At 39.9% G+C, this 12,912-nt stretch overlaps 1 protein-coding gene across 3 annotated transcripts in view; it reads left to right on the top strand.

The window, feature by feature from the left end:
• The window catches only part of XPO4 (exportin 4), an 85,550-nt gene that overhangs the window by 11,008 nt on the left and 61,630 nt on the right, over nucleotides 1–12,912 (top strand). For all 3 annotated transcript variants that reach the window (XM_069808176.1, XM_069808177.1, XM_069808174.1), the window contains exon 2: nucleotides 12,532–12,637. In XM_069808176.1, the coding sequence (XP_069664277.1) occupies nucleotides 12,532–12,637 (106 nt within the window). The remainder of the gene's footprint in view (nucleotides 1–12,531; nucleotides 12,638–12,912) is intronic.

Consider the following 12,912-nt stretch of genomic DNA (forward strand, 5'->3'; position numbering starts at 1 on the left):
TCAATTTCACAATTTCTCTTGGCTTCCTTATCCTCCAGGCTGACTTAGGTGATGAGCTTCCTCCTCTGTCCTCTGTTCTGTTGCTCTTTTTTGCTAAACCTTGATTTCATGTCTCTGTAGCTACATTTCTGTTTGTTTACGTGATTCGGGAATTGTATTTTTTGTGTATTTTACTTGTGTCTGCCTGCAAGTTTCCATTAATGCCCTAACAGTTAAAAGACATTAATAAAGTTAGGTGTTTTAGGCCATGCCATTTTGAAAGTACACTAAGCCAGAGGAGTCCTCCATATCAAATTTAGATAAACTTCGAAAACTTTAAAAATTCCCTTATCTTGCTTTTAATCAACTCTTTCTAAATAACTAAGATGGGACAGAATGGTTTTGAAATTTTAGCAAGATTGATGGAGGAGGAAGTGCTAAAACCTGAATTTTGGCAGGGAAGCTGGCTGCTCTGTGTGTCTGCCTTCATTAGCTTGGTGGGAGGATACTTTTGTGATAGCGTGCAAAGCCTAAAACTCTCAGAAACCAAAACGCATCACTGTCTCAGTTTAAATCTTTCACGGAGTGATGACATTTAACTTCTGTGTTGGGGGGTCCGTGTGAGGCGGATGGGGGGTTACCCATGTGATGTCCTGTTACCCCTGTGATGTCCTACTCCATCCACACATGCTTACTAGAAGGCTACATGCGAGTAAAAATAATGCCACCTTTGCAACAACAGGTGGTTATAGCTGTTCTTTCAGCGAGTATAATTTGAAATTGGACAATAGGAAAAAAATAGATACTATAAGACACTTCTTCACATATGGGTAATACTAAAGTTTCTCTTGCAGGAGGAGAGCAGTTTATGACTGTGACCTTGATAAATGGGTTATATATAATGTACATCTCAACTTGAGAACTTTGGAAAATGAGTATTGCCATTACCAGCATTATTATGATCTGCTGTCTAGTAGAAGAGGGGTCACAATGGTTCTTTCTTTACTTAAAACTTTGTCTTGAAATTCACTGTCACAATCTTGGCATTTTTTGTTAAGCTGTGTCTATACTGTCTTATAGGTACAGAAATGGGCAATACAGAGATGAGCTACTTGAATCTTACGATCGAGTTGCAATTAGGCTTTCGGGGGTATGGATGGGCTAGGGTCCTGTCTCTTGCTGGAGAACCAGGACCTGTCATGGGGGGAGTCCGCCCTGCAGTGGAGACTGTGGTGTATGTTGATGCTGAGACCCCCCGCCTCCTTCCCACCCAGCAGGATAACAGACTTGGGGCCTGAACTTGGGACCCATTTATCTTCCATGCCTGCTTGCGGGGGAAAGAGAGAAGCACCTGTAGTTGGTGGGAGCTGAGGGAAAAGTTTGGTTTGTTTCACCAACCCTTCTCCTCCTTGCTGCAGGATGAGGAGGCCAAGTCCAGTCCAGTTCCAGGAGACAGTCAGAGGAAGGAAGGAAGCAGGAGAGCAGAACTTGAGGCTAGTGTGAGTGCAGTTGTAGTAAGGGCACTTTATGACTTTTTGTGTCCTTTAGTAATGTATGTTTTTAGGGTTCCTGTGTTAGTGTAGTAGTGATGTGTCATTCCTGCTGAAGTCAAAGCAAGCTGATTTTGTTAACATTAAATGGTTTAAAAAGATTTGGAACAGTGAGGTTTTCCATAACTGTTCTGTGTAGTTATGAAGTTTTTCTTATCTTTATCCTTCTCTTCCATATTGAGTTGCCCTTGTTCTGTCTTGACTGAGCTTTCTCTGGTCTGCATGGGTTGACTTCTTGTTGCTTTATAGGATCTTACTGACTTCAAGGGGCTCTGTCTAGATTTGCCTGTTGCCATCAGCCAGGTATTTTACAGAAATTACTTTGCTAAACAGAACTGCACGTCGGACCTTGCTTGTGCTTTGAAATGTTGGAACAGTGAATGTGGAGATTAGGAAATAAATAACGTTTAGCTTAAGGGTCTGAACTGTAACCTTGTGTCAGCATTCATCCTCTGGCTGTCCACAGCCAGACTATTGTAAGCTAAATATCCATTATAGGACATTTCTCAGGTTTATCTGTTGTCAGCATACTTAAACCAATGTCCTAACTGCAGTTACAGAGGAAACAGTAACAAATAGGTATAACACATAATTTTCTAAAGCGTTTTGCCTTCACTGATGTGTTGCACTGTATCCTGGTTTTTATTGCCTAAACTTACAGAAGTGAAGGACTATTTAAGTTTACACTAAATTTTCTTGAAACCAAATTGAAACATTTTCTTGGCCCAGTGATTATAAAGAAAGCATTAAGATATAAAAAGAAAACTAGATTTTGATCTTAGTGTATGTAAGGTCTGTGATAATTCTGTGTGCTGCTTTTGTGATTACTTTATATAGGGCTCTGAGTTTGGTCCAGCACTGACAAGTTTAAACTTGTAACTCTTGGGATATGCAGAATTTCCCATGCAGAATTCAGTCATTTTCCCAAATTCTGCTGGAGCAATCCTCTGTGGGGTGGATGGAGTTTAGGCTGATCCTGTTCACCTAATGCTTCCAGAAGGTTAGCATGAGTCAATGTACTGTTAGTTTAGTTGAATTTGTACATTTTCTTGTTAAGCAATGTGCACAGTGGTCAGAAAAGAGAAAGTCCTAAATGAATCCTGTGAGGAGGCGGACAATAGTCAGAGCTGATAGTGGATGAACAGCTGCTATAGGTACATAGACCAGCTACAGACATCTGTTTGTCAGTGTCCTACCACAGCTACCTGAAGGCTATACCTTCATCATCCTTTTTTTTTCTCTTGCTTCGTTGAACAAAGACTCCACTCCACCTTCCTCCCTTTTGCCTTTCAAGTCCTACCTGCTCTTCTTCAAGCAGCAGGTCCTGGGTACCTGTTTAGATGCTGAGAAGCAGACATGAACAATGGAAGCGGTTCCTCTGCAGACTGGTTACCTGTATGTATCTGAAGTGTATTGTGCACATAAATGGATGGTAATTTTAGTGGAGTACCTGTAATAGTCTATACTTGAGGGTCAAATTGTTAGCAGAGAAGTAAAATCTGTAGGTCTTGTTGCTTATCTTGGAGAGGAAGTCTTATCTCAGAAAATGTTTTGATATTGATGGTAATGATTTACTTTGGCTCTCTAGTCAATTAATGTGTGTATATATATAGTATCTTATATATGACCATTTCAAAACTGAGAATAGATCTTATCACAAACCATAATTTGTCTCCTGTTTTACTTGCAAAAGACTTAATAAAGTACTTCAGCTCCAAAATACAAAGCCAAATCTGATACGAAGGAAAAAAAAAAGTCTTTTTTCCCTTATTGTTAAGTCTCTACATGAAAGCAAGACATGAGTGAGTAGATGTGTAGGAGGTAATTCCTCCAGCAGTCACGCATTTGTTCCAAATATATACTGAAAAATACTGGGCACTCTGGGGTTTAAATAATTCAAATCATAATTACTTTTGGAAAAGAATTTTTTTAAAAATGAAACAAAGTTTTTGTTCAGAAACTCTTATCTCCACCATGCTGTCTCTACTGCAGGTCTGGTCAGAAGCCATCTATTGCATCTTTTTTACTAATATTCAGATATAATCTTGAGTATCTTTTACATTGGAAGATGAGTTACTGCTGTAATTTAAATGATTATTCCAAAAAGCAAGTGCAAAGGGAATAATTGGAACATAGTTGAAGTTGTTTATTATGCTAGCTAGGTTTTCTGTAGTAATTTAGCTGTTACTCAAAGCTCTGGCAGTTGTGTAATGACAGATCGGAATTGGACAGCAGAAGCTGTGGATACCAGTTGTCTAAACGGCCTCCTGGCCTGGTGCCCGAGGCAGGAATGTCTGATCCACTTGTGAAACAGATGCAGAATGCTGCAGAGCTGAGCATCTTCTTGTAGCCTGAATTGTTGGTTGGTGGCATCTGCTTCATGAGTGGATCAGACATCCTTGCATTGTTAGGTATCAGCGTCTGCTAGAGAAGTAGGGTGAATAGCTGAGAACAAAAGTGTGGCTAACCATCCAGTTCTCTGTGTCTGACCCCTGTGTTTGATCTCTTTGAATAGCTATTTTAATAAGGCAAGTGACAGTTATTGAATGTGCTGTGATATACTGTAGGAAAAAGCTTATTTAAAACGCTTGAAAAGCGTTAGTGGTAAAACTGGGATGGAAACTTGTTAATGGCTTGACTCCATGGAAGTTAAGGTAATGCAGTCTTGGGGCATGTTGCTTGACGTGACTTTGGTAGAATTAAACTTGGAATCTCCTTATTCTGAGAATCTGATTCTTTTTTATAATTCACCTATATAGCAGATGTGCTGTGCTGGGGAGTAATTCTTTTAAGGTGTGTTTGTTATTTAAGAAGCAGAAATCTGTTTTTAGGGGGGTTTGAGCACCTTAGTAGAAGAGCAAAGTAAGTTAAAATTTCATGACTTCTGATTATTTAGGTATGTTGCAGCTATAACAATTGCTTACATAGATAGAGTAATATATTTAGCTGTCCTAAATGCAGTATGTGCACTAGTTAAAAATTACTTGCCCTTGTGTTTGATTTTTTCCCTTTTTTTCTCTCTCCTCATATTTTTGCCCATACTCCTAAGCTACGTTACCATGATCACATGGTGTTCCCCTTGCACGTGCTTCTCAAGTTCACTCATGATTTTTCTCCTTTACATATGCCTCACTGTTACTTGGCTTCCCTGCCTGCTGGGATGTGTTGTTGAGCCATCTGGGCTTCCTTTATTCTGTGCTTCTCTGAGCATGTCTTGCCTGATGGTGGCTGTCAGCAAGGTCCAGACCGAGTGGTGCCATTGCCGTCTGTGGTGGCTTTTGCTTATCCTTGCCGATTGATAGAGATTCAGTTTCTTATTCTTGTCTCCGTTAGGCTTCCAGGCTCTCTGCAGCACAGAGTCTAGACATCATTCTGAAGAACAGCTAACGTGTTTTTCATAAGCAGATAATGGCCCACATCAGAGTTTGGGAACAGTTTCATTTTATCCCTCTTGACTGCAGGGAAAGCAAGATTCCCCTACATATTTGGGGAAGCTCAGTTTGGAGAGTTTGTGGTGAATTTTATGAAGTCACACTTCAGTAGAAATCTCAGATTTTTGTTTCTACCCTTGTCAAGTTTGTAATGTGCTTTACTTGCAGACATAAACATTGCCTTTGGCAAGAAAGTTCCTTCTTGACTTTAGTAGTAGCAGGTACAAGCAATTTGATCTTTTTTTTTTTTTAAACCCAAGAAAATTCTTTTAGTAGGCATGTTTGCCTTTCCATAATCCTACTAGTGTTTAGGCTGTACTGTTCATAGGGGACCTCTTTTGTAGGTGGGAATACTGTGGGTGTCAGCTTAAAACACTGGTGTGCTCTCTCTGTGTTCTCTTAAGCAGCAAAGTCTGGAGGAGTGCGTGACTGTTCTTTGTGACATGCTAATTTGCAGATTTCCCCTAGTGTAATTGTAGAAAGGTGCTGAATTGGGTTGTATTCAGTGCTGTCTTGCCATAGCAAAAGTCTGAAAAATCAGAATTTGTCTCTAGCAAGCTTTTCTGTCTGCAAGGAATGAATGCTGTTCATGCCATCCTTAATTATGTTTATACAAGATCATGGGCAGGTTTTTGGGTTTTTTTTAGCAAAAGTATGATGCAGAGATAACAGTGCAAACTGGTTAATTAAATCATACTTAAATAAAAAACCTATTTCATTATTGATTTGAATAATAATGTTGTCACTTGAATGTTAGAAGTTCTTAATTTTAAGATACTGTCGCTGTCCACAAGTGACCAAAAAGTAGTATTCTCTGGCAACTAAAATCATTAAGAAGATAATGTAATTTCTAATATACAAACAAAAAATGTTGTATTTTGTATGTCTGTGATGATCAACATGAAACTGCCTGAACAGAATCACTTGCAGGGGGGATTTGATACTTTTTTTTTTTTAAAAGCAAAAAGTGTTTTTGGAAATAAGAGGAAGGAGCTAAAAAACCAGACACCACTTCAAATGTGGATGTGGTATTACTTCTTCAGCCTGTTATTGGCAAATACACAGTGACTTCAATTTTAGTCTTATGAAGAGAGCATCTGATATTTGCAACCCATTTGCTACCTTTCTCATGTCTCTTACCTTCATTGCTTGGCATTCTCCATCCTGACAAGTCATAATTATATATATTTTTTTAAAGGTATGTTACTGAGGTAGGAAGTGGTTAAATTAAGCATGTGGTTCTGAATACTTATGTGTAGCTTCAGATACTCTATCTGCATCTAACTACTTCTATTTAAAACAAAACAAAACCCCCAAGCCCCTTATTTTTACCCCTTATTTTTTCCATGTGTACCTTCACCAGCTGTTTCCTACTCATGTGTGTATTTTCCAAATGACAGCTGGTCTAACCCTTTCTCATACTTACTACTTTCCTGTTCTGAGTGTCACTATCAACTAATATTTTAAATTATTTGTAGTATCTGTTTGTGTTAATCAGTTTCTGCCTAGGTCATGTATGCCAAATTTTTAGCCTTTTTAATTGTTCCTGGTTGTGCTGTCCTTTCTTGTAGCATCAGTGAATAATATGATATCATTTGAATTGATGGTGTACCATCAAGGGAGGAGCAGAAAAAGAGATGATCAAAGTTAGAAATGAGAAATCTGTGTTATATAAGGAAGAAACAAAGACAGGTTATTTTGGAGAGGAAAAAAGTAAGTGGCAATATATAGACTTATGGAATTAAATGCTGCTGCTGTATCAGGTGCTGCTCTTCCCATAGTACAAAAGGATGGTTGCAGGCAGTAAGGATGGGAAAGCTAGTTAAAAACCTACCAGTACTCTTGTGGCTGTTGAGGAACTTGTGCCGTTTGGGGGGTTTAATATTGTTATTTGTTACGTTTGTGACTTCTGCATTTTTCAGATCAGTGGCTTGCTTATCCTAAGATTGTGAGAGGTAGGCAGTTGTTATGAACAATGTTGGGGCACCCCCTATTTTGTTAGTAGAGTGAAGGGTGCTGGAGCTTTGTTTGTGGTACGGTTTCTCGTAACATTCTCATAGTGGTAAGAAAGGGGAGAAGGAGGATTTAAAGGGGCTGTGCTGACCTTGAACTCATTGAGAAGAAACTTTTATTTCTGGTGCAAAGTTGAATCCAGTTTTGTTTTTATCAGGTTCTGCACTGGAGAGAAAAGGTAATTGTGTGGAAGTTATGTTTAGGTTTTTGTAAAGTATCTGGTCTAATAGTCAAGGAAAGCAAAACCTGACTTGGGATTAGTTTTACATGACAGTTCCTGTCCTTCCAAAATAATTGTCTCATTGCTGTAACACCCATGTAAGCTGAGATAACCCATCTCCTGAGAGTGGTTTGCTTTTATTGTTTGTTTAAATGTACAAAAAGTGAAAAATAAATGTTAGGTGATGTGTGAGTCTGTGAAAGGAAACAGCATGCTAAGAACCTAATTAAGGGTATAAGAGCCTAACCTCTCTCTCTTTATCACTGAAGATCACTGCCCAACTTTTGAAAGGCTTGCCTGTGTCCCAGATGCAGGCTGAGGGACTTTCTGTTGGCAGAACTGATCTTTATGTACAGAAGGAGCTGTAGCCATTCCCTGTGCATTCAGTCTTCATAAAAAATGTTGGAGAATGCTTACATTACACCAATGCATTTGTACCTATGATTTGGACAGCTTTTCTGTTTGGCTGATCTGTGCCAACATGTTCCTTCAAACTGCATCTGTCTGCCTGTATCCCAAAATATTAGAAAGATGCTGACTGCTGAGGACTCAGTATTTACCTTAATATGGAGAACCTCAATCTCCAGCTCTTTTCTTCTTTTTTCTCCATTCTCTTTCTTTGACTGTGAGGTGTTTTCTACTTTTGACTTCACTATTTCCTCCTAAAGTTTAGTGTTTCTGCTTTTTTCAAAAAGATTTTTTTCCACTGGCTCATTTACTGTTGATGGCTTGAGGAGAATTATCACAATTATTTGTGTTCTAAGAAGAAGTGAGAAGGGAAGCAAAGATCTTGGCTTTCCCATGTTTTTTCCTTGAACAGAAAACCACAGAGAAAGTACAGGCTTTCTGTAAGCATGCGCAGGATTTAAATCTTCTAACATATGCTTGTTGGCTTTGTTACAATTTTGTCATCAAATACCTTAAATTTTCTCTCTCTCTTTTTTCTTTTTTGTTTTGTTCAGACTAGTGATAGTAGGACATAATGAAGTAGAACAAACTGTTTCTTTTTTTTTTTATAAACTGGTTGATATGAAAGGGAAGGAGTTACATTACTTTCTTATTAGTTGTCCAGGCTTTCAGATAAGTTTAGTAGTCCTGAAAGTATTAGGGCTAGTCTGCCAGAGTGTTTCCAGTCTTGTAATTTTTCAGTTTCTCTTTCCTTTGTGTGAATAATTGCCATTTGAGTCAGTAGTCCCACTGGATCTGATCAGTAGGCACTGCTGTTGCTGTTCCTGTTCTGTATCCAGACAGTCTTGGTAGCTGAAAGGATGTAATTTTATTTATAATACTGTGTTATAATAGAAGCTCTATTCTTATGGGGCAGCATCTTGCTATGCTAAAATCAGAAAGATGATCCTTGTCCTGGTGAATTTTTTATAGTTAACTTCTAAGTCAAAAAAGTGAGCAGATGGGTGTTAGCAGTAATATCAGATAGCGTAGAAAGGAAAGGGGTATAGTGGGCAATAGTTTAAACGTGCCAAAAGAGCCTGATCATTACCATACTTGTTTTAATTCCCTGTAAACTGGATGGTAGAGAAGAGTTTGAAGGAGACAATTAGAAAGAAAACAGTGAACGTGTAGGTATTTTGAGGGGGACCTTCCAAGAGCACTGGGTACTTGGGGTATGTTTCTAACCCTGTTGTGCTGAGGGGATGCTGGGCACCGGCTTCCAGGGCTCTTGAACTTACCTAAGCCAGTGTTCTTGTAATGTGAAATTTGCACACAGAATATGTATATGCTGGGCTTTCGTTTAAAGCCTTATATTAGCTGGACTTTAAAATACTTTCAGTGTACAGATAACTAGTGTTTGAAGGCAGTAGACTGTGAGCTTTAAGCTCCCTCTGGTGGCTATATAGTGCAGTTTAAAGCTTACCTGTTGCACTTGTCTGTTCTGGATAGTTTTGAGAGCCTAATTGCATAACGTATTAAATTATTGCGATTTTAAAAATTAATACAGGAATATGATGTGCTGTATGCCTTTTCAAGGTGCCAAAGGTCTTCTGTAATCAGACTTCAGAGAAGTAGAAGAGTTAAAATAATGTAGAATTAGAGGTCTCTTTTCTAGTTATTGTAAGCATAAGGGGGTATTTCCCATAAAACTCTAATTCTGTCTTTTTTTAAATGGTGCTATAGTTTGCTGCTGATGTCTCTGAAAGTGCCCTTAAGTATTACAGAACGCTGAAAATAGATACGATCTCTGTATGACAAACTCAAATATGCTTTGTTAATGCAAAATTAGTTCAAGATCAGGTAGCCCTGATTTGCTGCTCTTGCTTTAAGAATGTGAATATAAATGACTCCAGACTTGAAAATGTTATGTTTTGTCACACCCAAAGGATTCCTTCTAATGTGGCTGTAATTAGCGAGGCTTTGCAACACTGCAGAGCTGTGAGCTGCAAGGTCAGTACTGCTGAAGGGGCAATGTCACTCCACTCCTTTTCTCCCCATCATTGCACTGGCTCTGGCACTTGTCTGACTTCTTGATGCTTATTAAAGTAACAAAAGACTGTTCATTCCCCTTGCCCCCCCCGCCTGCCCCCCCCCCCCCCCCCCCCCTTTGGCAGGCTGCTTGATAGATGGGATAATGCAAGGACAAGACCATGCAGGTGAGAGCAAGAAAGGAGTGAGACCTCTCCTTTTGGTAGCAGAAAGTTATTAAAATAAGTCACTTGTCTAGAGAAATTTGATTCTTAGTTCTCACAAAACTTCATTGACCAAAGCTGTGTGTTCCTTGAGACTTCAGAGTATTCCCATGGCATTGCAGAGCAACAGAGGCTATAGATTAAAATGCACTTTAAATGGTAATTAGTGCTGAAAAAAGCAGCCTGTCACCAGCCATTATGTCCTATGCTGTGCTGGCACAGGTTTCTGTGCTGGCTTATGGTGAACCAGGCTGGGTAACTGATCCAGATGAAAATAACCTGCCTTTGGTGGGATGCTTTTCGGTGATCACTTCCACAGTCTGGTTCTCTGTGCATTTGTACAAGAGTGTTTCCCCCTTACAACAGGGAAAAAAATGGGGGGACTGGTTGGTTGGTTGGTTTGGTTTATTTGCAATAGCACTGACTAAAGTGCACATCAGGCTGTTGCTGTGTAGGTCATTCCTGAGTTTTTGATAACCTGCTCCGAATGTTCTTCTGGCATTCAGTACAGCTGGCTCTGTTGCAGTGAATGTAGCTAGAGTCCACACAGAGAGGTACTGTCCTTCAGACTGCAGAAAGCATGGGTGGTTGGGAACAGCTCCTGCTGATGGCTGGCTGTGCGTGGGAGGGTTGAGGTTTTATCACAGAAGTGTTACGTGCCCCAGTTTGGTGTGGCTGCTTCTTTACAAGTTTACATTTGCTTTAAAAGTTATTAAGGTTTGGGTTTCTCTGTTGGGTTGGAGTTCACCGAAGCTCAGTGTCCTGGAAGGACTTGGGTACCACCATGGAGCTTATTTCTGGCTCAGTTGTTCAGCAGTGCATAATGCCTCAAATATCTGAAAGCTTTTCTGGGTGTGCATCTGCTTGCAACCTGCTGACTTAGAGGCTTGAGATGCTGCTCCAAGCACGTGGAAGACATGTGAACTGAAGGCACGCTGCTGTCCGTGCCTGTGCACAAGCTAAGACGAACTGACGCCTGCCCAGAAGGGGGCATGGACAAACACTGTGATCTTGTCCCCAGAGCTGGTAAGGTTGGGCTCTCTTGTGTATCTTCAAATCACTGTCCAGGTAGGTCTTTCCCCCAGGTTGCCTGTAGAGCAGAGCAGGTTTGTGAAGGGACAGAGTGTTTATTCTGCATCCACAAGGCTTTTTTGCAGTTGCTTTCCTCCACTATTTTGCTCCCCTCACAGGCGTTCATCATATCTGCACAGGAGAGGTTGTGAGAGTCAGAAATTGGCTGTGTAGGAAGGAGCACAGCTGCTTACTAGGACCCCCTTGATCCAAGGATCAGCAGCCTGCTCTCCCTTGCTTCATTTACGCAGATTATTGAGTTTTAATCTGTGGTGTTATTTGCTCATATTTGAATCTTCTGTCATCTTGTGTTTTGTCAAGGGTGAAAAAATTAAATCCGATTTGATATGTTTTATTTACTGAAAAATATTTCACTTAAGTTAAAAACCTTGGTCTTTATGCTAAGGTCTTAATGCTTTTATTACCAAAGCAGTGGGTATAAATCAAAACCAAAAGATATGTGGCACACACATTCTCCTCAGATTGCTACAGACAGGACTGGAATTAGGAGTTTGGAAGTTCAGCTGAAGCTCGACAACCTACGCTGTCACCTTGACCTGGCTCTGCAGTTTGTATGCAATCTCTCTATGTGTGCACATTCCTTTCTCAAAGGCGCATCAGTTCAGTTTACACTGCCTTGTGGCATCAATCCCCTGTAAGAGTATTTTGTGCCATGTGCTTGTTCAGATAAATCCCAAATAGCAGAAATCAGAGAATATTAGTGGTTAAAGTGGAGAGCAGCATTGGTGTTGTGAGCAGCTGATGTTTTCTGCAGGATTGTTATTATCTTGTGGGGCATCTTGGCATTGTTCGATGAGATGAGGCTGCAGTGCAGGCAGTTAGCTCTCATCTGCGCTCTGTAGGCAATATCCCATCTCGCAGTGGTCCAGGTTACTATGTAGTTTCATGCTTTACCTATGGCTGATTTTCAGGTAGAAACCACCATGGAGCTGGCTTTCAGCAGTAGTGGAGCAGCAGGTGCCCATGATGTAAGGGGGTGGGTATGTAAGGGGAGGTAGCTGGGGAACCACGGTAGCCATCCCCAAATGGGCTGACCTGTCTCTTTAATCGGAGCCCTCACTCAGTCTTGAGGATGTCAACTTTAATGTTAAGCACTAGAGGGTAGTATGTTACTGCCAATACTTTTATTTTAGAACATATCTGTAGTAATTTTTTAATTTCTTGACTTGATTATACAGTTCAGTATTTTAAAACAAATGTAGAACTAAAGAAGAAATAGTGCTTTGTTTCCGTGACTGTGAGCATGTGTAGCAGCATTTAGTGGTGTGCAACAATATTTTTGGTTTGAGTAGGAAAAGGATTGGGTTGAGTTTAGATCTGACTTTTATCTTTCTTCAGAAGCATCATTAGGAACACAGTACCTAGAATTACTCACTCTCTGCCTGATGTCTCAATATTCACACTCATGTGCACATGATATAAATACGAAGTGGTATATAAGAAGAGGCTGTGACTGAGAGCAGGCAGTTTTACCAAGAGATACTTGGTTTTGATGTTTAACAAGGCAAATATTTATAAGTTCATGACATTGCTTATATATGTTTACAATCGGGATGGGGTTTTAGTGCTTGAATAGCTTCCCCCCCCCCCCTCTTTTCTTTCAGGCACCACCTTCCATGGTCAATAATGAACAACGCCAACATGCTGAGCACATATTCTTATCATTTAGAAAATCAAAATCACCATTTGCTGTTTGCAAACACATTTTGGGTAAGTTTTAATAAATTAAATTAAGTATGTACCTGTTTTTATAACTGGAACTGTGCTCTTCTGCAGCTGGGAATACGAACATCAGTTTTGATTTTAATGAGGGGTACTTTTTGATGGAGGGTGAAGCCTATTGCTGCCCTTTTTGGTTTTGTTTCTGGCAGCTTTAAAGCTGTAAGGTGTAACTTCATGTAGCTAAGCTCCTAAACTGATTTAATAGATTCAAGTTTCCTCTGTGACGTGATTATTGTAACACTGTCTAATCTGTGGAGCTTGTA

The sequence above is a fragment of the Haliaeetus albicilla genome, chromosome 20 (assembly GCF_947461875.1).
Source record: "Haliaeetus albicilla chromosome 20, bHalAlb1.1, whole genome shotgun sequence".
NCBI classification, from domain to species: domain Eukaryota; kingdom Metazoa; phylum Chordata; class Aves; order Accipitriformes; family Accipitridae; genus Haliaeetus; species Haliaeetus albicilla.